Source organism: Corvus hawaiiensis, chromosome 12 (assembly GCF_020740725.1).
Source record: "Corvus hawaiiensis isolate bCorHaw1 chromosome 12, bCorHaw1.pri.cur, whole genome shotgun sequence".
Taxonomy (NCBI): Eukaryota; Metazoa; Chordata; class Aves; order Passeriformes; family Corvidae; genus Corvus; species Corvus hawaiiensis.
The window spans coordinates 9,051,385-9,077,881 of record NC_063224.1 but is presented as its reverse complement, the minus strand read 5'-3'; the positions used below and the strand labels follow the sequence as shown (position 1 = coordinate 9,077,881).

At 45.2% G+C, this 26,497-nt stretch overlaps 1 protein-coding gene across 2 annotated transcripts in view; it reads left to right on the top strand.

Annotated features, from left to right (window-relative positions):
- Positions 1-26,497, top strand: part of NECAB2 (N-terminal EF-hand calcium binding protein 2) — a 76,432-nt gene that overhangs the window by 9,169 nt on the left and 40,766 nt on the right. For both annotated transcript variants that reach the window (XM_048316925.1, XM_048316926.1), the window contains exon 2: positions 254-278. In XM_048316925.1, the coding sequence (XP_048172882.1) occupies positions 254-278 (25 nt within the window). The remainder of the gene's footprint in view (positions 1-253; positions 279-26,497) is intronic.

Below are 26,497 nucleotides of genomic sequence, written 5' to 3'. Positions count from 1 at the left end.
CCACCAGTTATCCCAGAGGCAACCATGCTGGTACTGTACCTGGCAGTGGTTGTCCATCAAGTTGCTCTGGGGGAGATCAGCTGAGTCTTGGAAAGGGTGAGCTCAGTGAAGCACCTGAATTGGGTCTTGAGGGGTTGGAGCGCTTGAACCTGTCCTGTGGGGGGGGCTGAACGTGGTCCTGGTGCAAAGGGCTTCACTCCCTCGTGTTGGACAACGTAGTAAACATGTTTCTCTCTCTCTCTTTCAATTCTAGATTTTCAGAAGAGCTGACAAAAATGGTAAGTCTGTGAATTCATGCTTCACATTTCCTGATTGGACTATTGTTAGTATTACCATTTTTCCTGGTAGTAACATCCAAATGTTTAAATGTTATTCAGTTTACTTGGTCTGATGCTGATACAGTCAAAACATCAGAAAAGGTTTCATTACTTTTTTGGAAAAGATATTCTTAGAGCAGAAGTGAAACTGGTGTGCAAGTTGGCATGGCAGAATCCACCAGATTTAGTGCAATTTCACAAAAACAATATAAAAATAAATCACAGGTAAGTGGTAAATGAGGATCCACCCCTTGGTAATCTTGAAGTAGCTTTGAAAAGCAGACCTAACTTGTGAATATTAATAATTTGGTCCCTGAGTGACTGGGCCCACACATCAAAGGGCAACACATACTGATGTTGCTTTCAGTCTGTGCCTGTGGAAAGCTGAACACCTGCACTGAGCCCAGCCAAGTCCTTACATGGGGAATAACATGGATGAGTCTTCATCAAAAGACTTGGAAGGAGGGAACTGGTAAAATAACAAGCTTAAGGAAAGAAATCAGTGGGTCCAATTCCAGGATCTTTTCCACCCTGAAAAGCTCTTAGATAAAATCCCAAGAGCTAGTATCTATTCTTTCCCTGTTGTACAAGAAAAAGATTAAATATGCATCAAAACTCTGTGTGTTTGCAGCGGGACATGTGGGAGGGTTGTGCAGAGGAGCACAGGGGAGAGTTTGTTTGTTCCCTTCCAGCTTTAAAGGAGGGACACCTGATCTCTGCAGGTTCCCATAGATGTGTATCCTTGCTGCCCCTGGGTAAGGAGGGTGCTGTCAGCTGGCTCACAAATAAGCAGTAAATGCCACGCAGCTGTGGGCACTTGGTTATGGCAACTGACAGAGTAATGAGATATTGAAATTCATTGCTTAGAAAAGTTGAGCAGTTGTGTGATGCAAGGAGAGTGGAGAGGAAAAAATGAGTTTATGTTCTTGGCACCAGACTGACTGAGTTCAGAGATGGTGCTAGGCAGGTATTTGAACTGCTAAGGGTGGGAGCAGGGAGTGAGGAGACCAACACCACTGAGCACAGGCAGAGAAGGCAATTGCTCTTCTGAAATTTGTCCTGCCTCTCCTAATCCTTGACAGGCACTGCAGGGAGAACAGCTGGATCTCTCAAGAAAGGCCTGATGCTCTTTGATGAAGGAGCTATCTCCATCTCTGCTTATACTCTCACTGCTTGCAGTGCAGGTGACCTACAGCTACAGTGTTTGGGCAGCACAGCAGGCACTCTCCATGGGACTAATGCTGCCCTACCCTTTTTATGGAATCTGGAGGACAGACTGTCACAAAGCAGTCTGGAGTTAAGTGGCACCTCTACCCCCAGGCTGGCTCCTGCGAGGTGACACACTGAGCCTGTGTCAGTCTGGGCATCACTGCTCTCCAGTCCCTGGGAGCAGGGCTGTCTCTGTGATCCTGGGGCTGTCCTCTGAAGGACTGTACATCCTGCAGTGATTCTCCTTATGTTTATTTAGATGCTGCTTTTTTCTTGACACAACACTAGCCTTGCTAGCCATGATGACCAGTTTCACCAGCCATTCATATTTGCTGAACTCTGGATAACAGAGTTTGCCACTCTTTGTAATTAGCTCAGTGTGTTCCTCTGCAACCTCTTAGGGTCACAGCTCCCCACAGCCCCTCTTCAGCCTCCTGCAGCTCACAGCAGCTGCTGCAGGAGATGTGCAAGAATATTTCCCTTGATACAGCCTCTCTGGAAACTAGAGCTCAGAGGTTTCCAGAGCCAGAGGTAATATCTTTGTATTTAATATCCCTGAGGATCTCTTTTCCACAGTTTTCTCTTTGACATTCTGGACTTGAATTTATTGATTTGTTGAAATTCAGCCTATTCATGGCTTTATCTGTTACAGCTCCAAGGAACAGTGGAAGCGTCATTCTGCTGCTTTTATATCTCACAGCAGGTGCTGTGCACAGCCCTCTGCAGAAGAATGAAAATCTCACACTTTCCTTTTTTTGTCAGAATCCCAGGATGGGGCTCTGAGCCCTGGACAGACTGTTAAAAACACAAGTCCACAGATTACCAAAATATTTTACTCTGTTAACATGCTTCTGTGGTCTCCACACCTGCAGAGGTTCCTGTCTGGCAGGGACCTTGCTCTTTCTAATTAACCAGCTGAGATGGATCATTATCCAGTGCTGTGTGATGGTGGCGTACTGGAGAGAGAGCTCCCAGGGCAGGGAGTGCTGGCAGCTTTATCCAGAACTGGCAACTCTTGCTTTCCTCAGCTGTGCCAAAGCCACTCATACAGACCTGTGTAGGAACCCTACGGAAACAGGGCAGGGGAAGATCTGAGCAAAACTTCTGCTCTCGACATCTAGTTGAACTAGAACATCTCATTTAACTTTTCCCATGCAGAGATCAGATGATTAGAGGGTCACCTAAAAGGCAAAGGAAGGGATTGTAAAATTAAGGAGTAATCTCATTTAATGTGCAGTAAAGAGGTCATAAATTTGGAAATCTTTTCAGCATCTTGATTTTTTTTTTTTCCCCCAGCCTGGTAAAAATGGCACATATTGTGTTAAAGCAGCGTGGCTGGTTCAGACACAGTAACTATGGAGCCTGATTGTGTGAATTTAAGAGCATCTCCCTCCTCCCCCTTTCTTCCAAACCTTCTCCACATAAATTGTTAATTCATGTAAAATTGGATGTCCTTGCTGCAAGATGCTAAACCACGTTATTGCCCCTGCCATGTTCAGGTACTTGTACTTAGGTGATTTGATTCAGTGCCTACATGTACTAAAAGGCTGCTAATGAAGCAGCTCTTGCTTGTTAAAAGACATCTTGGTCTCCTGCTCCAGAGAAGTGAGATTCTGTCTATAATGAGCTAAGTTCCCAACCTTTTCCCCAGTGATAATATCAAGCAGCTGGATTTACAACTATCTACATGATAAACTCAGAAAATGGTCTGCATAAGACACCTGGAAATGCTGAGCACATTGGAGGTAACTGCATAAACTGACAAATGGTCTGAAAAAGGGAGAAGGGCTGGGGTGTAAGCTGGCAGTGAATAACTCAGCTCCAGTCATCCTTTGCAGGGGCATGGCTGTTAGTCATTCAAAATAATCTTTTTCTTTTGTGTAGGAGTGTTTTTCCTTTCTCTGCTAATAAATCCACCTACTGTCTTGTAATCCTCCCAGTCCCAGTAAACAATACTTAATCATTTAATTGGCATATGCTGGGAAAACTGAGGCATCTTATTTTAGGCTGGTGCAGCAGAGCTGACAATCATCTGAGTTATCTACTGTGTACTTAATCCTCTCATTAGAAAGCTGCTAATCAATTAAATAGCCCAGGATTCCCTGTGAAAGATTAAAAGAGTTTTATTTTGACAGAAGAGCGTGTCTGCTAACAATTTATTATAGATATGCATCTTCCCCAAAACTGATGTTTTATCTGGAAATCTCCGACTCACTGCAGCTACCCAACCCCCATGCCCTGAGTGTAACTAAATGCCAAGTGCATCCAGCTTTAATCTGTGGTTTAGTTTGGTGGGTTTTGCTGTCATTATTAGATCCTGTTCATGGAAATGGTCATCAGTCTGACCCATCCATGGGTCTGACTTGCCAGGCAATGGGGGTTAGGTGGTTTCCTCTGGACCTCTGTCCTGGAAGATGAGAAATACAAAAGGAAATATGCCAAAAACTTGGCATATGGTTATAAAACACCTACAGAAAATGGCAGAAGGGGCTGGCAGTGGTGCAGTGTTTCACCTGATAGTGACCAGTGCTGAGTTAGTATTGTGGTTCAGTCAACCTGGCGTCTTCCTGTTGCTGCTGTCCTTGTGATTTCTGTACCAAGAATGAGCCCAAACTGTTCTGGTTCTCCCTTGAAACTATCATATCCAGAGAAGGTGTGGATGGGAATGAAGCCATTCAGCATATGCTGTCTTGAATAGGTTCTGTTATCAAAAATGAAATACAATGAAGTGTGAAGAAATCCAGAGTACAAATGCTGAGAGGAGGTTTCAGTGTTCAGTTGATCTGAAAGGCCTGTAGAGGACATAGCAGAGCTAATAAAGGATAAAAAACCAAAGCGTGAATGAAGCAGGAATTGGTGGTTGGAAAGGGCTTTTTGGTTAAGAGCCATAAGGGCAATGGCATTGTGCCCATTTCTATCCCAGTAGGGTTTGTCCTTCAAGTAGCTGCACACAGATATCTGTTAGTCACTTAAGAGCTCATTAAATGAGATTTATGCTGCTATTCTGTGTAAGGAGAGGTCTGCACATCCCCATGTTACAAGTCTCATAGCAAATTACACTACAAACCACGGGGGGGCACAGAGAGAGCTCCTGGCAAGCAGGGAACATAAATAGCTTTGCCCATCAGCATCATAACAAACTGGCCAAGGAGCCTGGTCAGCTGCATGTGGGGTTGTGCCCTTGTGAGGAGAATAAGCTCTGCTGCTTACACATGAACTGGCAGTGCTGCTCTGCCCAGTGGCTTTGTGGCCATGGTGCCACTGCTGACCACCTGGTACGGGGACCTCACAGGCCTCAAAAGTTGGAAAAAGGCAGAAAAACAAAACTAAGCAAATGAAAAGCTTCAGGTACATGCCTCAGCCCCAGCCTGAGATGTTCAAGAACTCAAGTTCTTCATAATGTTCAAGAAGGCCTGTCGTAAGTGTCACTTGAGTAGAAATCAGTCTTGTTAATCACCAGTACACAAAGGGAGTGAGGTTTCTCCCATGGATCATGTTTCTTGATGAAGGGATGGTGGTGGGAGAGCAGGCAGAGTCCTGGGCCTTCAGCAGCAGGAGAGGGCTGAATGAATCCTGGTGTAGTGGGTCTCCAAAAGAACACGCGAGTGAAGCTACCAGCAACTTCCAGCCTTTCACAAATGCTGTGTGTCTGTCCTCAGTGTCTTGTTTGTATGCAGAGACAGTTCCTCTGAGGACTTTAGGGATCTGGGGAACTTGCAGGATGTTTAGTGGTAATAGCTCTCAAAGTCTCACCCACATTTTCCAGACACCACTTGGAGAAATTATTTTGACTCCCTCTAGTGAGCCTAAAGTAGGAAGAAATGGGTGTTTTGTCTGTGGATGTGCTTAGAGCTCAAATTCACAGCCACCAGACTCAGGTCATCATGTAAATGTTTCCTTTTCCTCCTTTCACTCTGAGAGTGCCCCTTGCTGATCTTGAGTTTAGTACAAAAATTGGGGCAAAATGGAGTGAAAGTGTCTCTTCAGTCCTGGCAGTGTGGGAGCACAGAGAAATTCACAGAGAGAGGGATGGAGAAAAGTATCACTGATGAGCAGATGGTCCAAAGACCCCGTTTTTAGCATGGTAATTGTCTACAAGTTGTTTTTAAGACTTGAAATACTTATCTTCCCCCTTCTCCCATGAATTTGAGGCCCTTTTAGAAAATACACTTGCAGGGGACTTGAATGGTGGTAAGCAACTTGGACTTTAATAACATGGCTTTCAAGGCATCAAGGAAGAAAATTAAAGCATTCTGATTTTGGCTGCTTTTACTGGATCTTAAAAAGATGCCAAGTTAGGGCACTGATATTTCCATATACATATAAACAGTATCAGAATAAAAAGACCCTGAACACCTCATAAGCCTCTTATTGCACACATAACTCTTCCTTCCACAGTCACAAGTCTTCACCTATGGTGAATTGTGCTTTTACTGAGAGCTCTTGGGTGTTTTGCAGTCCCTGCCTTAATGGGCTATCACTCTTCAAAACCACTTATTTCTAGACCCAGGTAATTACCTTCTGCATGGCCACTGCTCCTCATGTGCTGGGAAAACCTTGAGCTATTCGTATCCTGCTGGTGCATCTAAATTAAGTCATTAGTTCTCAGTGAGAATATTTATAATTCTTGCATAACAAAACCAGTATTAGCAGCCACCCACATATAAGTAGAAAATTTCAGTGATGAATCAGGTTTTGTAAGTATGGATAAATCTGATAGGTTCTTCCATGACCAGATGATCAGTCTAAATGTATTTATCTTTGTCTTTTAAGTAAATAAAAAAAAGATTTGCATTTAGATAGTCTAGATTTCATGTGACAATCAAAAGGCACCTTGTAAGACTGCATAACGACCTTTATTTACAAGGAGAATGTTTGAATCTGCTTTCAGTTCTTTAGATTCCCATATCACCCAAGCTCTCTCAGTTACCCTTCCAAGTCCTTGCAAAGTTCACAGCACGTGGTTTGGAAGGGATGACATCTGCTTAAACTGGGACGTGCTGGTCCCAAAATAATAAACAAACCTATCCATCAGATGATGAATTTTGAGATCATGTGGGAATTGTGAAAGGTGGCTGCTGGCCATGCTCCACAGGCTGTCATTAGATGTGTCCAGTACTTCTATCCACCCTTTACCACTATGAACCTAGGAAAAGATTCTGTGATTTGATTTTCATCATTGACTGATGAAAAGGCACTTCCCAGCTGCTCATGCCCTTTCAGGGCTGCTTTTTTCATTCTTCAAAGATATGGGGGTATCTGGTGCATGCTGTGTGCAGCAGAAGTGAAGAACTGGGAGGTTTTAGGACCTGTTTTTCTTCTCATGTCACTTCTTGTTAACAAATTCATGTTAGAATCAAGGAGGGGGGAATTTTTTTTTTTTTATTTTTTTTTTTTATTTTTTTTTTTTTTGCTGGACTGTCTTGATTCTGCAGAGCAGACCTTGAATTGGGTGCACTGGATTAGCCCCTTTTAAACAACTGCACCCTCATGTGCTACAGGCTGAGTTATGCAGCAGCCTGGTTTAATCAGGGCCCACACGTGGTTTGCTTAGTGCAAGGCTTAAGCCAGAGAAGGTTTGAGCTGGGCAAGGTTTGGATTCAGTCCAGAAACTCCCCCAGGAACTCAAGCCAATGATGTGACAGTACATAAACTTTTATTTCCACAACATGCCCATATTCCACCTATTTCTGCACAGCAGCAATTTATGGCCCATCAGTGTCCAAAATTGTTATTTCTGTCCTGTTCCTAAAGCCTTTTCCTGCTGAGAGAACAGTCAACCAAAACAGAAAGTACTGTAAGATCCCTCATGGACAGTGGGCAATGGGGGCACTATTGGTCTCAGTGTGACCACCACATGTAGGGAATGGGATTGGGGGAATTATAATGAGCTGGGAATACTCCTCTGTTTAAAGAGTGCAACTGGCCTGCTGCCCCTTCAACTGGTATCTGATAGCTCAGGTACCTGACTGATACTGTGCAGAATGCCCTTTCCTCATTATTTAAGGTACTTTGCAGGTGGCCATCTCCTGTGTCCTTGCCCTTTTGCTGTAAAATCTGCAGCTAGAATATCAAACCTGACTTAAAGGAAAACTTAGAAAATCAGCTTTATTTAATATTTGGCCTCCTTCAGGTGTGCTTGCTGCCTGTGGTGCTTGCTGCCTTGTGTCTGTAAAATACATTCAACCACACATTGGTCCTGGCTGCCCTTTGTGCCCAGCACTATCCCTTCTTGAGGCTGCTGAGCCTTTCTTTCCATTCTTTCTCAAAAATTCAGCTGCTGAGCAAAATCTATGGTAAAAGCCATTAACTGCTGTAACCTTCAAGGCTTCCTGTTATTTCTGCATTGGCAATAAATGGATTTGAACCTCAGAGTCAGTCAGATGCCCAAACATGCAGGCTTTCCCACTTTCATATTAGGCTACACCTCAGTCTATTAAAAACTTAGATGATGCTACTGACCTGAAGGGTCATCTTCCTGTGAGCACTGTCTGGGCAGAAGTATCAGCCCTTGGGTCTCTGCTGACCTCTGCTCTCTGCTGGACCACACTCAAGAGTGCTCAGATGCAGAGGAGCAGACTAACTCAGAGCTTTTGCCTTGGAAACTACTCACCAGTCTGCCCCACACATGGATTTCCAGTCTGACCCATTAGCTGAGCCTTCTTGCTGTCTGTGTTTGTCCCTTTTAGAGGTTCAGACCTGCCTGCCCACAAGCATCTTCCTGTGGTTCATCGAACCTCTTGCCCTCAGGAGCTGTTGCTCCCTGTGCTCAGTAAGTGCTGATCTGGCAGGGCAAAGAGATGCCCGTGTTTGGGCTCTGCTCCACACACTGGGCAGTGGGGCAGGGTAGCTGTGTTCAGCCTTTAGGGTGGGTTCTGTGTGCGTGATGGAGCCTGTGCATTTCTACAGGCAGTGCTCTTTTCCTGTTCTATCCATTCTGTCTCTCAGCTCCTCCTTTCAGTTCCTTTAGTACAGAAGACAAACAGCAGCTATGAGTGTCCCTGAGAGATGCAGGGAGGGGACATGGAGCAGGGGTTACTGCTTTAGCCTGGCAATTTGGGGCCGAGCACTTGATCTGGAGGGCAGCGTTTCCAAAGCCTCCTCTTGGCTTTGAAGTGAGCCAAGGTCTGACATGTGATACAACCCAAAGAAGGTGGAGTTTATTTTCTTCTTCTCTTTGTGGATTGGCAGGTGTGGGTTTTTCTTCTGCAAGCCCCATTAGAGGCTTCAGCTGGACAGGAGTAAACGGGGTATATTATTGTAAGAGATTTAATTATCATGTTGCAAATTGTGGAGGGTGGGAATAAGGGATCATGGTTTACCAAGGATACTTTTAAAAGCTGCTCAATTAGCTGAGAGAATTTTTAAAGATGTTTCTTTCCAGAGGCAAAGTTAAGAGATTTAATTGGGGGCTGCACAGCAAATGTGTGTACATGGCATGATGACAGCCAGCAAAGGGCACGATAAACACTTATGGAGCTATCACCTACTTGTAAACCCTACCCAAAAAATTTAAGTTTCATTGATAGTGCCTTAAAAGTGGTGCTTCTTGCCCTGTTTTTTCAGGAGCATGGGGATTGTTGACCTGGAGAGACACAGCTGTAGGTACCCTGACAGCCATTTTAGTTGAAACATTATATTCACATATTTTCCTTGGCCATGGGAATCTGCCCTGACATCTCTTCTGAGTTCATGACACAAATCCTGAACTGATTCCAGCTCCTCGTCTGGGCCAAGGGGTTGGGAACATCCCTATGGTCTGGCTCAGGTTAATGGGTAGCAAACATCAAAGGGGAGATAAAGGCAGCGTAGCTGGGCATGCTCAGGAGGTGACAGCCACGAGCACTTCACGGGTCTGCCGAGGTTTGGCTGCACCAGGAGCACCTGATACCTGTGGACAGGGACATAAACAGTGCAGGTTTGGTGGGGAATGGGGCATTCCCCTGCCACAGGGAAGCTTGTGGAGATGAGATGTAGCTGTGAGTGTTGGCCCAGCCTTACCCCAGTGTCGTGCTCCAATTTCAGGAGAGGAGGGTGTCTGCAGGAAGGTCTGTTCTGCATGGAAAGGGCTGCACTAGGGAAAGGGAAGGCTCTGGCTATAGTGGCAAGCCAGGGGAGAGATGGACACGGAGGATTTAACAATTTTTGATCTATCTCATTAATATCTCATCTTGCTGTATGTGGGAAACTTTTCAAAGTGGAGACAGAAAATCAATATTTCTCCTGTTAATTATTTTCTTTGTTATTGTTTTGTTGGGTTTTGGTTTGGTGGTTTTTTTACAGATATGCAATTTTGAAGTGCTTGGAAAGGACTTCTGCAGCTTGGCTGGGTATCATATCCTGGTAGATTAAACAGGTGCAGGCTTTGGGGACTCAGCTGATATGTGGCAGTGACCAAGGGACACAGCTTGTGTGTGGGAACAAGCTCTTAGGGTGGACATTTGCACTCTGAGTGTTGGGAGCTAAATCCTACAAAGAGTGGAGCCCCAACTGCCTTGTGTAGCTCTCCTCCTCACCAGGCAGTGTGCTCTGCTCTCACACATGACAGACAACAAGCTTTCTGCTTTCTTGTGCATCAGACTTTGATGCAATTCTGTTTTGAGCCTTTTGATTAAATCCTTATGATATCTAGTTTCTCTGCTAGATGTCCATGTGAAGGATGTCAGCTGCTGTTCCCTGTGTTACTTTCCTGCTCTTCCATATTACCATCTCTCCTTCTCAACCGTGTCCCTTAGCAGGGGGATGAGGGCAGTGTGTGGGGGGCTCTGGAGCCAACAGTGCACTTCATGTACATGTACCATAACTGAGATTAGAAAAAGGCCTGGTTTTGTCCTGCTCCCTTGGTGGGAGTGTGTCGGTGCCACAAGTGTTCCCCAAGCTGCATTCAAAGGCATGGAGGGGCTGTGAGACGACTTTATGCAAAGGTTCAATTGGTGTTCAATGAATCTCCCTCAGGAGGGCTTGGGCACGACGCTGCCTTGGTGGAGAGATGCTCCAGCCTGGATGTTTTACCCTGTTTTGAAGTGGAGCAGTGGTGTGGTTTGTGTGCTCCCAGCATGTTACTGAGGAGTGACAGGGTGCAGGGTGACAATACACACCCCGGTGGAGGTGACAAGCGTGTGGGGCCTCCTTCAAATGCCTTTGCCACGACCACAGGCTTCTTGTGGGACCCACACTTCATATTATTTCTCTTGCTACACCGCCTAAATCTCACTAAGATGTTCTCTTGCTACTTCTCTTTCTTGGTGGCAGAGCTGTCCTATGTTTGCCTTCAAGTTTAATCCCTGGGAAGTTCCCTGGGGGGAAGTGGAGCAGATCCTTGGTGGGGGAAAAGCACTCTTTTTGCCTCTTTGTGTGCATGCTCTCCTCTGCTCTTGTTGCTGTGGGAACAAGGGACAGCACTGGGCTCTGGCATCCTTTTTAATTAGGTATCTTCTGCAGATCAGCTGTATTTATTGAAGATTTTTTATTATAGCTATTAAAATTAAATAAGGCAAAAATTGAATCCAGAACAAATACACTGCTGCAGGTTATCCTTATAATGTGCTAGCAATTTTTGCCAGACAATTGTGAGAAAATATGTTCTGGCAGCCTGTGTTCAGGCAATTGGCGAGGAACAGCTATAAATCATGTGTATCTTTTTCTTCCACTTATCTTCCTCGCTCTTTTAAAATACCAGATAACATACGTTGGAGAGAAGGGTGTATCTTACTGACTTGCAGTGGGGAAAGGCATATCTGAAGCTGAAACAATGATACATCCACCACTGTATCTCCCAGCAAGGATAATCTGATGGGCAGGAACAGCTAATCTTTTTTCATGGAGGCTGTGTTAGCAAAGAGTGAAAATGGATGTCCATGGACTGAGAAGCAGGAACCTGAGTGTCTTTGGTTTCATGGCTGGCTGGCTGGCTGCACCATGGGAAGGTGGTGTGTTGCTCTGGAAAAAGTCTGCAACACTCTCAGAAAGTTTTAGAGGAGGAAATAATTTTAAATTATTTTTTGAGTGGAACTTTCTTTTCTGTGACCCTGCTGCAGCCTCAGTGTAGAGGTGAAACCTGTCTGTGTCGGCCAAGTGCCACAGCCAAGCTGTGTGCCAGCTGCAAAGGATGATGCTCTGGCCACGCTCCTGCTGCCCCTCAGCAGAACTTTAAAGGGCTGGTAGAGCTGGGCTCAGGTTCAAGAAGCAGCTCAGCCTGGGCTTGGGGTTTGGATCCAAGATCAGCTCACACTGCCAAGTTTCTGCCTTAATTGGATGCTGGTATTGGGGACCCCAGCCTGACAGGGTGCAGATGTCAGTGGCTCCAGCCCCTTGTTACTCATGGCTTTCTAACCTCAGTCTGTAAGAGCAGCCAGATTCTAAGATTTTGCTATAATTATCAGAGAGTGGCTTTTGGGTGCTTCTGGTGCTTGGCACATCCACATGGGGGTTCTTTTCCTTTTGCCTAAGTATTGACTCCAGGAGCCCACAGAACCTGTGCTTTAGGCACACAGTGCTTTGCTGTGTATTGTTCTGCTGTGCCAGCACCAAAGCACAGGCTTGTGCTTGGTCTGCTAATCAAAATAAGGGCACTGAGGCTTATTTTCCTTTCCAAAGGATTTTCTGTTCATTGTGGAGATGTTACTTTTCCAGCTGGCTGATTTGCTGGCTTTCGAACGTGCTACACTTTGTTAAGCAGGGCTGCTTTTCCTTCCTCGCCTTTGTAGTACCATCAGCTGCTTTCTTTTTTTTCTTCATACATCCCTCCCCACCTTCTAAAAAAGGTTGAACTAATACTGGCAAAATGTTCAAGATTTAACAAAATCTTTACCAGTGTATTCATATTAATAGGCTCCTCAGTATAGTATAGTATAGTAATAATAGTAATAATAGTAATAGTAATAATAATAATAATGATAATAATAATAAATGGGGCAATCTGCACCCTGGCAGGCAGGAGCAGCTGCAGAGCTGCCATGGCACCATCCTGCCACCCTCCTTGGCACCAGCACCATCTGCAGAGAGAAAATGTGCAACACTCATTAACCCTTGTGACATCCCCATGGGGTGGGATAAGAGGAAAGGAAGGATGGAGGGGCAGGAAGGGACCATTAATTAATCTGAAATATTTCTGTCTGGAAAGCTGAGTTATAGGAAGACACAGCTTGCCTGGCTGGGTTTCAAGCTGGAGACCAGAGGTAGGGAATGGGGAATGCACATCTGTCCCTGGGCTTTACGGAGCTCAGGCTTTGGCTATATGCAAACACATATTTGTTTGAATTGTCTTGCTATCCTTTTGTAGCTGGAGTGATAGTGGTATCAATTAATACACTTGGTACGTGTCAAACAGTGGGGGAAAAAAGTGTATGCTATAAGTGGAAGTACTTGCATAAGACTGTAAAAACAAGATAAAATATTTATGTTTTTCAAAGAAAGGAACTAAACTTGTTTCCTCTCTCCTGCATCCTGTAATCTAGTTGTAGGAAACAGCACAGTTTAGATCTTGCAAAAGGTTTTCCTAAGCTGGAAATCAGAGGGGAAAATGGTTTTCTAGCATTTAAGTGGAGGAAGAATTAACTGAAAAGAAGTTATGAAAGTGGGGCTGTCCATAGTCAGGATTATTAAATCCTGCTATAACAGGAGCAGCATGAGAGAATGAGGTGCTAAATGCTGAAATCCCGGGGAGATGAAGGGGAAAGGAAAAACCAAGCAGTGGGAGATGCTCTTGCAGAGCACTGTCTGCAAAATTGGCTGGAGCAGGACACAGAGCCTTAAAACTTTTCAAACCCAATTGTTGCTTTCTAAATGAGGTGCCTGACATTTTAAAGGTCAGCAGCCAGGGAGAGGGTGACCGCTGTTCAGCAAATGCAACCCGACTGTGCTCGCTGCCTTGCTGTGCCCTTCACATCAGGGCTGGGGCTGCCTGATTGCCTGGGAAGACAATTTCTGTAGATGTTTCCTAAACGGACAGATTTGCAATACCCAAAAGAGGAAGGGTACCTGATACTTTTCCCATTTCCCATTTCTCCTCCCTCTAGGGGGCTAATAAGGGGGCAAGTGGGCAAAGAAAGACGGATGGGAGGTTGAGGTTGGATTCGGGTAGAGGAGACGGAAGAAGAGAGTGTCCATTGACACCGAGGCATCAGTTAACAGCAGACACTCCTGCCCTGCTGGCAGCTGGGGCCGTGGGGTGATGTGTCACATGTGGCACCTCAGCATGTCCCTGCTCCATCCCAGCGGGGCGAGCCCTCTCCAGACACAGCACTCCCTGGCTGAAGGCTCAGGCTGCTCAGAGCAAAACTCAGCTGGGGACTGGCTACAGCTGAAGGAAAGATTAGCAGGGCAAACAGATCCATGTTTTTTCAATATCAAAAGCCTTACACTCTGAATCACTGGAGCCACTCGCCCCCTTCCTGTGTGTGTTTTCTGAGAGCCCTGCACTGACCTGAGCAAATGTATTCATAGAGCAAGTGACTGGATAACCAAGGCAACATAAAAGAAAGCAGTTTTCTTATATTCATAAATCAGTACAGAACAGGACTGGGCCATTGCAGTACAGCCTGAGTAGGCTTTTTTTCTTTTTACCCTCTATCTTCTAGAATTTTAGTATTCAACTTTTAAGCCTGCAGTATGAATTTCTATGCTGGACTGCTAAACCTTTGAATTGTCAACATGCTGAGCATTTTGATCCTTTTATAAAACAAGAACGAGGATTAAATGTTTCTCACTGCACAGCTATTGCAGCAGCACTGGGTGCAGATTCACAGAGGCTGATCTTGCATCAGGAGCCATGTTGTTCTGTAGCACAGACATCCCGTGGGATTTGGGCAGGTAGGAAACCACCGAGCTGATTGTGAGCTTCTTTCTGTCTGCAAAAGCACATCAGTGTGCTCCATGAGAGAGGCAAGGTATGGAATTAGCTTCTCTTTAATTAGGGTGGTCCTAGAAGGAAACAGCAAAAGTTGCATCATCTCCCACACCAAATGTCACCAAACCCTCAGTCAGATATATCCTCTGACCAGGCACCATGGCATGGCCTGACCAGCACCCTGACCCTCACTAACTCCACTGGTTTTGCAAGGACTGTTTTGTTTCCCAGCTCCTAGCTCATTATGTCCTTTTTTTGTGTGTGTGTCTGTAAATGAAACACAAATGTTCCAGGTTCACATGTGTACAAAGAGGCAAACAGGTCCCTCATGAGAGGGAGGCTAATTCCTGCTAAATTCACCCATAGCTCTGTGCACTGAACCAGAAAAAAAATCCAACCTGTGCTAATAGTTTGGGAAGGCAGGAAATTTTAGTGGATTTCCTTCAGGCAAAGGACAGCCTGCAGAGATGTGTGCTCCTCCAAGGCTGTGACGATGCTTATCTGCTTTCTGGAAAGCTTTTTCATGGCAGGTTTGGCACTGACATGTGAGCTGGTAGTGTTGGGAGACAGAAAACATCTCTGTAAACTGCTGCTTTGATGAAGCTCTCAGATGAGACTTTTCCTCCACCAGGATGCTTCTTTCTTCAAATGGGTCCAATCTCTGCTAATAAATCACCTCCTCCACACGAGGAGGGTTTGATCAAACATCACAGGAGATATCATCAAGGGCTAAACCTAGCATTTTCTATTCCATTACCTAAAGCTCATAACACTCAATGTATCAAAGAAGTACAGAGTTCACTCAAGCATTTCTATCTCCAAGCCAGGCAACCCGCCATGAGCTGTCCATGTGCAGAGTGGATCCTGAGTTTTCTTTCTTGGTTGCTGGGTTATGTTTACTCCTGCTGTAGTACTCCTGTACTCCTGAGCAGAATAGAGCAGGGCTGTGCTCCCAACTTAGGGCTCCCCAGCTTTGGGAATAAAAGATGTTAGCAATTTGGGTTTCCTATGATTTGCTTCTATAGCATTTCCTGGCATGGCACTTGTGTGAAATCTAGATGCTGTTGGGTTTTGGTGGGAGGTTTTTTGGTGTTGTTTCTTTTTTTTAAAACTATAAAAAGATTCCAGTGATTTTGTTACCAGAGCCTGAGGAAGCAGAAGAGAACTCCAATGAGTGTGGTTTATCTTGTAAACTGTTATGCATAACCCTAAGTGCTGGAGGCCCTCAGTGCCACTGCTCTCCTGGGTAAATTTGGTTCTGCCAAAAGCAGATGGGTCATGCTTCACCCTAATGTCAGACAGCTTGTGTGTCTTGACTTCCATGGGCCACGTTGCTCTTTTTCTCCTCCTTCTGCACAATGCATTGGTTTCTCAGCTGCTTTTTCACACCAGCTGCCAGCGCTTCCCCCCTCTCCTCTCCAGACATCACCTTTGGGTTTCATAAGACCTTAAAGAGAAAAGAAGAGATGAGAGCAGCAGTTCCCTGTGCAGAGGCTGCAGACAGTGCTGTCCTGCTGGGTTTCAGCATGCCAATATGAGCAGTGTTCCCATGCAGTGGAGCACTTGGATCCGGGTTAAGCCTGGGTGGTGCCTTAGGGAAGTTTTGCATCACAAGGTTCTGCAGAAGGGTCTGGAAGCATCTCCCTGCACTGTCCATGTGCCTCTCCTTGGGATCTGTCTGATCCCAGGTTCTCAGTTATGCTGGGAAAGGCTGCGTGCTGCTCCAGGTCGCATGGCTGCAGCAGATGCTGCTGAGGTGGCGTGGAAAAATTGTGAATTCAGCAGACGTTAAGTAGCACACGGCATTAAAAATTCACAAAGACTTCTCTGAAACACTGTCTCCCAAAGAAGCATTTTAATGAGCTGCAGCAGGGCTGGGTGAGGGAGTATGGAGACCCTTCCCCAGCACTGTTAGGAAACAGTCCCATGCACAAGTCACCCCAGTGGTTTGTGCATTTGTGGTTCTCAATTTTCAGTGAAAAACTGCAGCAGAGGGTTTTTTCTGTTCTTTTCCTATTTAGAAACTCAGTGACAACTTGTTCAGGTTTGCTGTGGAAAAGCAGACTAAAAACTGAGAGGCTGTTGTCAGTGTTCAGGAGAAGATATAAGGATTAAACTGAAACAAAACTTGAAATACTTTAGGTCTGGGATTTTCAAATATTCCTTTGAAAGCTTTCTTTAAGAAGAGAAGAAAGATGACCCCATTTTTCCCTGGGGAAAAAAACCAAAAAAAACAACGACTTGTAGGCATTTTTGCAGTGGCTTTGTCCTTCAGATACCCTTTTTTTCCTCATCTTTGATTTAGCCAAATTAAAGCAGGCTGAGTTGAACCACAGAGCCCGCGGGTCAGTGGCTGGGAAACTGAGGACAGAAGGAACTGATGGGAGATGCTGAGATGGGCAGGGGCCGGGGGGGCTTCACAGCAGGAGCCTTGAGTTGGCACACAAGTTTGCCTCTGCCTTTTGTGCTGGCACCAGTGGGGCTTGCCTGCTTTTGCAGTTCAATCTGGGACAGAGCCCACGGAGCAGGCGCTGTGGGGATGCCCTGCCTTTCGCAGTGCGAGCCGTGACCTACTTGTGAAAGCGGTGCCCGTGGGGTGTGGGTCGGGAGGGTTCTGCCGTGCAGCTCCTGCTGCAGTGATTCTTGTTCTTAATGTTTTCATCATTTGTTTGAATTTGTGTTTTTTCATTTGTACTTTATTCTCTACTACACAGGTCATTGCAGAAAAGACAGCAAAATACCTTATCTTTCTCCTCCCTTAACCAAAAAGCTGGATAAGAGTTCTGGGGGTTTTATAACCTAGTTTTGAAACAAACTACAAAAGCTAAACAGAGAAGATATTAATGCTGCAGCTTTGTTAAAAGTAGAAATCTGTGGTTAAAGAGGTGCTTGTTTAATTTGCTGGGGCAGAAAAAACATATTTAGATTTTCTTTTTTCTTTGCAATCTTTTCAGAGCAGATGTGCCTTCCCTGCAGGACTGCTCTGTTCTGTGCTGCTCAGATGCGTCGCTGGAGCAAAAGGATGGAAGAGTGTAGAAAAGATCTGCATTGTTTGCCTTAGAGATGTTAAATATCTCTGACAGGGCTGAGACACCCGTCCTGCCCTGGACAAACAGCTGGAGACACTGAGCATAGGGCTTCCATTTTTGCTGTGAAAATAAACAGGAAATGCAGAAGCTTATTAAATGGAAGCATAAAAATAAGAGCAACTGTGGATTGAGTGAGGTTTGGCTTGGCTGCTCTCTCCGTGCAGCCATGGGGAGCCAGGACAGACCATGCTGGAGACTTGCAAGAGCACTCTGTGGGGAGGGACCACTTTGGCTCTCATTTATACTGGGTCCTGAAGGAAAGACTACCCCGAAAAAAGATTTAGCTATTGACAAAGAGATTTTTCAGAGAGGGACCATCAAACATGAGCAGTTGTTTTGTTTAGAGCCTGAAACTTTTTTAACAGGGATTTTGAAACCACTGAGTTTCAAGAAATGAAACATTAGTGTTGCAGAAGGTCAGTGATGTAGGCTTACACCTGGACTTCACGGTTCAGGGGTTAACATCAGGAAGCAAGTAATTAATTACGCAGATTCTGCATTTGGTCTTCAAACACCTATTGAGCCCTGGCACAGGGAGCTGAATGTCCTGTATGCTGCAGATGATAAAGCAGTAGGGAAACTTCTTCTGCCTTTTGAGAATGCAAACGAGGAATCTGCTTTTCACGTCAGTTTAATTTGCTGTCTTCATCTCTGCGCATCTTGTTAGCTGAATGGAAAACTGTTGATGCTGCCAGTGCAATCTGGATATTGTTCCATGGGGCTGCAGAAAGCAGTGAGTTTGTAGCTCTCTAATCTGCAGTAATTTGCTGCTAATTTGTCAACATCCAACAGCTCCAGTGGCCACCACATGGAAACAGCCCCTCTTCCTTCCTCTGGTCAGTGTTAGTGAAAGGTGACTTAGAGCACTGCTTCTCATCCATTGCAAGGGTTTTACTAAGCACAGGATAATGCTTATTTTACAAGGGGGAAACAAAATCACAGGAGAACTGTTGCAGTGACAGAACCCAGGTGAGTTTTCAGGTTTTCCCACAGCTCATTCCTGACATGCTACCATGCCACAGGGACCCAGCACAGTCATTGCACCCTGGGCACTGCTTCTGGCTGTGGTACTAAATCCTTCAGCTGGGCTGAAATGCAACTTCTGCTGTCAGAGATCAGGAAATCAAACCAGGTGTTATGTTTTATCTCTTGCAGTAGCCTTAGCTGAGCACTGTGCCTCCCTGGGTAGGGCAACAGCTGAAATGCTGCCCATGGCTCCTGTCCAGGCTGTCCCTGGGAGAGGCTGCTGTTGTGGTGTGGCAGCAGTGATCCCCACAAGCAGCTCCCAGGGAGCTGGTGGCAGTGATCCCCACAAGCAGCTCCCAGGGAGCTGGTGGCAGTGATCCCCACGAGCAGCTCCCAGGGAGCTGGTGGCAGTGATCCCCACAAGCAGCTCCCAGGGAGCTGGTGGCAGTGATCTCCATGAGCTGCTCACAGAGCAGCCTCTGGCAGCATCACCAGGCTGTGCCCAGATCCAGTGTGGTGCTGCAAGCCCTGCCAAGAACAGCCTCAGCCCCAGAGAGGTTCTCTCCCTGCCATGCCCTGGCCACACCAGCACAACACTTTTGAGAGGTAACACCATGCATTTTCATGATTTTTTCCTCTTTTGCTCAAACACTTGCCTCTTCCTCATTTTGAAGCTGAATGCTGAGTATAATGAGCTGAAAATAGTGCAAACCCTGCCCTGGCCCTCTGAAATATTCATCTATCTGCACGTTAAAAAAAGCAAGTGAGAAGGCTGGTTAATGAGGAACAGAGGGGAATTAGGGCTGTTTGGTGTCTGTTTCTGAGCTTTCCAAGAAATCTGGATTTAATAGGCTGTTGCAGAGCTGGGGTGTACTGGAGTTGGGAGTGTTGGCTTCTGCTTCAGCTTGATTGAAACTTCCTGATCAATCATCCCAGGTTTACTTTTTCTTTTGATGTTTCTGCTAAAATATAATGATTAAGTTTGAAAACTTTGGAGCTGGCAATATGCCTGGAGCTGATAGCTCACAAACGTTTCAGCTAGCACATTCCCACTCGGGCACAGAGCAGAACTACATACATTGCCTTTCTAAATCTGGGCTCTGAGTTTTCCTCAATCCAAAGAGAGGACATTAACTTGGCAGGGGAGGGTGTGAGGGCCCTGTATGGACTCCAGTGTGTTTTAGGAAAGCAGGAGGTTACTGTCAGTAAGTAATGGTGTTTCTCCACATGTCTTAAGATGAAGGACCTGCTATCTAAAATTTTCCTCTTTCTCTCTTTCCTGTTTGCCATGTATGTGCATCCACAGCTGCTTCTCAAGGAGTCTGAGAGCTGTATGAGCCCCATGGTCTGGGTTTGCTGCTGTTAGTGCACTGAGCTGTTCCTTAAACTCAGTGGGATACACAGAACATCCTCTGCTCCAGCACCAGAGCTGCTCTGTGCTTGCTGTGGCTGTTCCAGCAATTTCCTGAGAATATCAGTTGTACTCTCCTGGTCTGTCTGGGTGCAGGAGGTAACTGTAGCTCCAGGCACTGCTTTCTAGCAAAATGAAGCTTTTGTCTGCCCACCTGGAGACAGAAATCAAATAAATAATGGAACCATAGAATGATTTGTGTTGGAAGAGACCTTAACGCTCATCTAGTTCCAATCCCCTGCCATGGCAGGGACACGTCCCACTAGACCAGGTTGCTCAAAGCCCTGTCCAGCCTTGCCTTGAACACTTCCAGAGATGGGAAGTGACCTGATAAGCTTCAGAAGTGGTATTTTGACTTGTCCCTACAGAGAAACCCAGGTTTTCCTCCTTGCTGCTGAAGGGCAGGCACTGGTGTGTGTATGTGACCTGTCCCCAGCCAGCCTGGGCAGAGGGGACTCTGGAAGATGTTACCCAGGGTAGCTTCTCAGAGGCTTTTTTTTGATATGGTGAAGGTCACTTGGAGTTTAGACAGGCATGAGCTCCCTCAGATCCCATATTATTCTTGTAGGAGACCTGAAGGACAGCACACCAAGTGCTGCAGTGGTTTTACATCTCTGCCCATCACCCCAAGATTTCTGCCTCTCAGCAGAAATCTCATCCAGTGGGCTGCATCTGGAGGATCACCATGGCATGGCAGGAGAAAGAGCCTTGCAGCAGCTTGAAACCATGCATAGCTTTTGATGTGTGAGTGGGGAATTGCAAAAAAGTCTCCCAAATAAACCCACTGCTCTACTTTGATGTGGCAGGGCTCAGGAGGAGATTTAAATATCTCTCCATGATTCCCAGGCCACCTCTATTTTGCACACAAAGAAATGCTTAACCTTGCAGGGAATTACATATCACAACGCAGTTTGCTGATGGATAAAAACTAACTATTTTTTGCATAGGAAAAGAACAGCTGTGCTATTTAATAATGTAAGTATCCAAATATCAGTTTTTCCTCCTACTATTTATTTTATTGTATTTTTAATTGTCTGTAGTAATTCCTGTCCAGAATAGTTGTTTTTAGGGCACTGCAGGAGGCAGGTTCTGCTCTCTTTTAGCAAGGCTCCTGGTAATTTTGCCTTAAATGCAAGGAGGAAGTTTTGAAGTCAGGATTTACCACCTTGGGATGGTTGAAGCACGGAGTGATCTCATATTAACAACAAGCTGTGCTGTCTTTGTGTTTCATTTTCACTTTAGATCAAATATTTAGAGAGGCTGTTTGTAGCTCGTGGGCTTTGACTGGGGGTTTTGTATAGGAAAGGTTGCTGATGTTTTTTAAATCACAGAATAACTAAGGTTGGAAAAGCCCCCTAAGACCATAGAGTGCCCCTGGGGTCTAACACTGTGTTCCCGAATGCCACACCTACAAGTCTGTTAAATACCTTCACAGGTGGTGATCCCACCACTTTCCTGGGCAGCCTGTTCCAGTGCTTGACCATCCTTTCAGTGAAGAAATTTTTCCTAATATCCAGTCTGTGCAACTTTTTTCAGGAAGGTGACTGAAGATGGGGTCTGCAGCAAGGCTCCCTGAGCAATAAACAGAAAGTTTGGGGATCAAGTAGTAGGGATCAAAGGTTGACAGTGTTGCAACCACTTCTTTCTTCCAGTCTCCTCTAAAACATAAATTTTTATTTTGTATAGCTGTGTCTACAATGTCTTACATGTTACACCTAAGGGTTCAAATAAAAAAAGAAGTTGGGAAGCGTGGGGAAGGGAGATACTGAAGGCACTTCAATGAAGAAGGAAGTAGATGTTCAGGATGACAGAGAGGGTGAGACTGAGTAACAATGGAGAGAGCAAGACAGGTGTTTGGACATGTGGAGAGCCAAAGTCTTTGGGAGAGAGAATGAGGCTGTTTGGGCCAGGAGATTGCGAGCTCTGCACAGCAACTTTCTGCTTTGCTGTGCTGGCCTGTCCTTGTGTAACTCACAGGGCAAAGACTTTAAATGAGTAAATAAATCCGAGGTGCTAAAAAGCCATGGTTGTTCAAAGTCAGCCATCCATTTAATAGCACCCAATATAAAAAGGCAGTGTCAGGTCAACCAAGATGAAAAATAACTGAGATGCAGTGGCAGTTGTATGTCTGGAGCTAAGCTGGGTCTGCTGATGACTGCAACATCTTGGAAACAGAGATTTCCTGATGGGGGAGAGTGAAGGAACAGAGGTGAAGGTATGTCCCCAAACCCTTCAGCAACAACTAGAACAGCAGTGTGTTGTCAGCATTATTCTCATACTAAATCCAAAGTACAGCACTGTACCAGCCTCTAGGAAGAAAAGTAACTCTATCCCAAACAAAACCAGGACACTTTATTTATGTATTTATTTAAGGTTATATATTAATGGTATTTAGCCCAGAGGTCTGCTTTGTGCTACGAGACTGACCTTGGTGCACAGCCATCCAGGGTGCCTCCCCTCCAGCCCCTCTTGGCTGCCCAGGCTGGAGCCCAAGGAACCCATCGAGAATTCACCTATTGCCTCTCAAAATGAATTCTTTGCCAGGACGTTGCTTGCTGCAAGCTCTGGTTTCCTTTCCTGAGCCTTTTCCCACTGCTCTGCCCTGAGCCAGACCAACATGTTTGTGTACACAGGGTCCCAGGGCACAGATCACCTGCATTCTGCATGAATAATTGCAGAGCTGCAGCACGTGGAGGGGCTGACTCAGTGCTTTCCTTGTGCCACTACAGATGTGAAGCAAATGCATTGAGATCAGCTGTTGACAGTAATTTTCTTTTTAAACTGCAAGCAAATAACTTGGATAGTGAGAGGAAAACTGAAACAGGTTACCTCCAGTTTTCTGGAGGAAAATGGTGCATGGAGAAAACTTTGTGGACTACAGGCATTTCTGTCTGAATCCTCTTGTAACTGTTCAGGTGATTTTTGCTATAACCTCTACTAAGCAGCACTTGCATTGGTCCTGGCCAGGCTACTTACACCCTGAGGAAGTCTAACTCCAGCACTTAATTTGTAAACAGCTGGGAATTTTTTTGGAAGGCATTCCTAGATACCTGTGATAAAACGTCCAAATTCAATGTAATGGGTAACTACAGAAAAGAACCCCCCACATTTAAATCAGGTCATTACAGCAGGGTGAGAATTATGTGGGAAACTGAAAAAAGTACAGTCTTCACAAAAGATAGTGGGAGAAAATGTGCTATATCACTCCTGCATATCTCCCTACCTACCAGCTTACATTTGACAACTATCTATAGCTGCCATTAAAAATAATTTCAAAATTGCTTCTAACTCTAGGATGACAAAAGGCTTGATTTCATGATAAAAGCTGAGCAGTTTGGGGAAAATTCTGACATGCTAATGGACATTGCTTAATGCCCAGACTATTTCTGATGGGAATGAGGTTCAGTTTTCTGACTACAATGAAAATCCCATTTTTCTCCAGTCCAAATCCTACAGGGAAGATTCCCAGCCATTGTCTGCTTGGTGCATGCACCATTACCCATTGCCCTAGACAAGAACCAGGCTTTATGTCATTCCTCACTCTCTTAAACTGACTGATGTGGTAATTTTGAAATGAAAGTCGCTTTTCCCCTATTTTAATGGAAATGGAAAGGCTAATCCTGTCACAAAAAGGATTCTCAGTCCTTCTATCAAGTGCCCCATCCAGGCATAGAAAGGAAAGATGTTCTGGGAAGATAAAAATCCCAAAGGTTTTTATTAACACATGGCACAAAGATGGTGATGCTGGAAGCAGGGCAGTATGTGGCATTTGCCAGTGAGCTTGGGTGAGTGTGCCCAGCCTGCCCTAGAGTGAGGAGCACTGGGGGTTGTGCCCGTGGGAGCTGTCGTGGAGTCACTGGCAGAAGATGGAAGACACCACCTCAAACCTGTGTTAATGGCAAGAAGGTGAAGGAGGGGATCATGCCCAGTACACACAAAAGCATTGATCAAGTGTTTCTCAGTGAGCTGAGAAAGCAAAACCCCAGACCCCATAGTTCAATCCCTTGCTTTGTCTGTATGTGAAACTGTCTTCTGTGCCAGCCTTGGCATTCCTGTGCCAGCATCCCCCAAGAGGTGTCACCAGCACTCCCAGCTGGCATTAGAAATGCACAGGAGTACTCCAAATAGAGATTATCTGCTATGTTGGAAATCTGTCTCTCAGGGTACCTGTTCAGATCACTTGGTGTGGTACTGACCCATGTGAAAACAGCTGTGCTGGGCATTAGTTAAGTTTCAAAATTTTGGAGTCATTCTGTAAATTTCTTTCACTAGAAAATTACTGTAATTGTAGTAATTCCTTGTAATGATGTGTGGTACATCTCATTAGCAAAGCCACTTGCAGGGGCTCTCTTCCAGTGGCAATGGCATCGTCCTTGTGCGGAGCCACCCAAACATGGGCTGTGCTGCTCCTGTGGTTCTGCAGCTTCAGCCAGGTCTGGAGGTGAATCACCAGCCCTGCTTCCAACTAAATGCTATTGCCCCCATCAGAACTCTGTGAGGCTGGAATTAAAGTGGGTGGATAATATTTTGTTGGCTGCGATGTGCCTGAGCAAGTGGCGAGGAGCTGCAGATGATTTTTGGACAGGGCTGGCTGATGCAGAGAACGCACCCCTTCTTAGCCCAGTGGAAAGGTTCATCACAGATCAGATCTGTGGGCCTGGAGGTAATTTTTCCTAACAGCCCAGGATGGAAGCTGAAGCCCATATTCCCCTTTGTTCTAATGAATAAAGTCTGTCCTCTTGGCTTCCGAGGGGGCTGGATGAAAGCTTCAGGGTAGAAGCCAATTCCTGTTCTTGCTGGCTCATGTATCTGCACAGGCATACCCCCAAAAAAGAAGAAAAAAATAGAGTTATCATTTTTATTCACAGGCTACAATAAAATCCAATTTACTTACCCATAGCTCATGGGCACTTGCAAGTAAGCGAAGCTTAGAGCATTTTAGAACTCGCAGAGAAGTAAAAGTAAGTAATGAAGTATATTCATAATAATAGCTAGAAAATATATTCATAATATATCTGGAAAATATATGAGCAGTCTCAAACTCATGTAATTGAAAACAGATTTAGCAAACTCAGGCTCAGAACAGTGACCTTATTTTGTAGCTGCTTTAAGCTATTTGTATCACTGAGTGAATTTCCAGAAACTCAGCCATCAGATTTCCTATACTTTGGACAATTTATGATCTCAGTTTGATTTTTCCCTGGGCTGTGTTAGCAGGTGAGAACAGCTTGATTGTGTGAGTCGGAAGGTGTAAAAGCTACTTCTGGACTCCTCACATTTTCATGATGGCAAATGGAAATATAATAACATCCCAGTTGGGGCTTTCTGATGTTCTCTCTTATGTCCTTCTCTCTTCAGTTACTTTTAACTTTGATAGCTCTGTTGGGCTGGCAATTTGCTTTGGTCTTTGCCTGTGATTGAATTATTTTGAAAAGCTGGGGTAAAATGAAGATTGCTCTCTTAGGAAGAAATGATGGCAGGATAGCTGTGGCCTGATTATCTCTTTTCTCAGCCGATCAGTGCAAGGGAGGCAATTTCTAGTTAGTGGCACTTGTCCTTGCTGGCAGCTAGGTGTTAACTTCAAGCACTGGGTTTAAAGGGGAGGGAGGTAGTCAGTGGAAATAGGTTGTCCACCTTTTGTATGGTTGTCCAGATAAAAAAGTCACAAATACTTGTGTAGATCTAGATCTCTGGATTATAAGATCTTTACAATCTAGATCTCTTTGAGATCTCTAGATCTTAAAAATGATGGAAACTTTATTTGGTTTAGTGAGATTTGGTGAAGAATCTCAATTTTTCTATCATGCTTCCTATCAAAAGTTGCTCCCAAGGGCTGAAAGGTCCCAGACAAGCTCTACAGGGCAGGGTGTGGGTGAGGCTGAACCGTACAATTGAGGTTCTGGTACAGCCCCTGCCTGTCCATCTGGAGAATTTGTACCTTTTGAGCCCAGCCACTTTCAGCAAAAAGCTGCTTTCTGGAAGTCTTATCCATTCTCTACTGGGTGCACACACTTCTGCTGTCAGAAAAAGCTGTGACTGTCCTGATAAGGCTCCTCCTGGACCACAGTGTCCCATCAGCTCTTACTTATCACAGCGACTGCCAGCCAGGGGACCTGGTGTTGGTGGCATTGTGGTCAACCCTCCTTGCCCAGGGTTTTTTAACAGTTTAATTTGAACTGGCAAATCTCAGCCCAGTCTGCTTCCTCTTATCACCCTGAGTTCCCTGAAGGCATCTTTGCTTGCTGGGCTCCAGAAACCCAGGCTCTCAGGCTGTTCCACAATTATAGATATGCAGCTCAAGGATTATCTCGTTACTCAGAAAGGCTTTTGCTTTGTGTGTTTGCAGACAAGTATTCCAGTTTGTATTAAATGACAATCAGCTTTAAGCTGACTGGTACTTGGTGCTGGTGGTTCGGGGGGGAATGAAAGTCCTGAGCACTGCTTGCAAATAAAATTGGTACTTTTATTCAAATTCTGTGGGGTCAGAATACTTTTATTCAAGCAGTTCTGTGGGGTCTCTAGACAATAAAAATTAGATAAAAGTCACTGTCATCTCCTTCTTCCTCTAGATCCTTAAATCATCCTCTTTTTTCATTACTTTGGGCTGTTAAATGCCAACAAAAATTCAGTGTGTGTTGGTTTCCAGTGATCTGACATG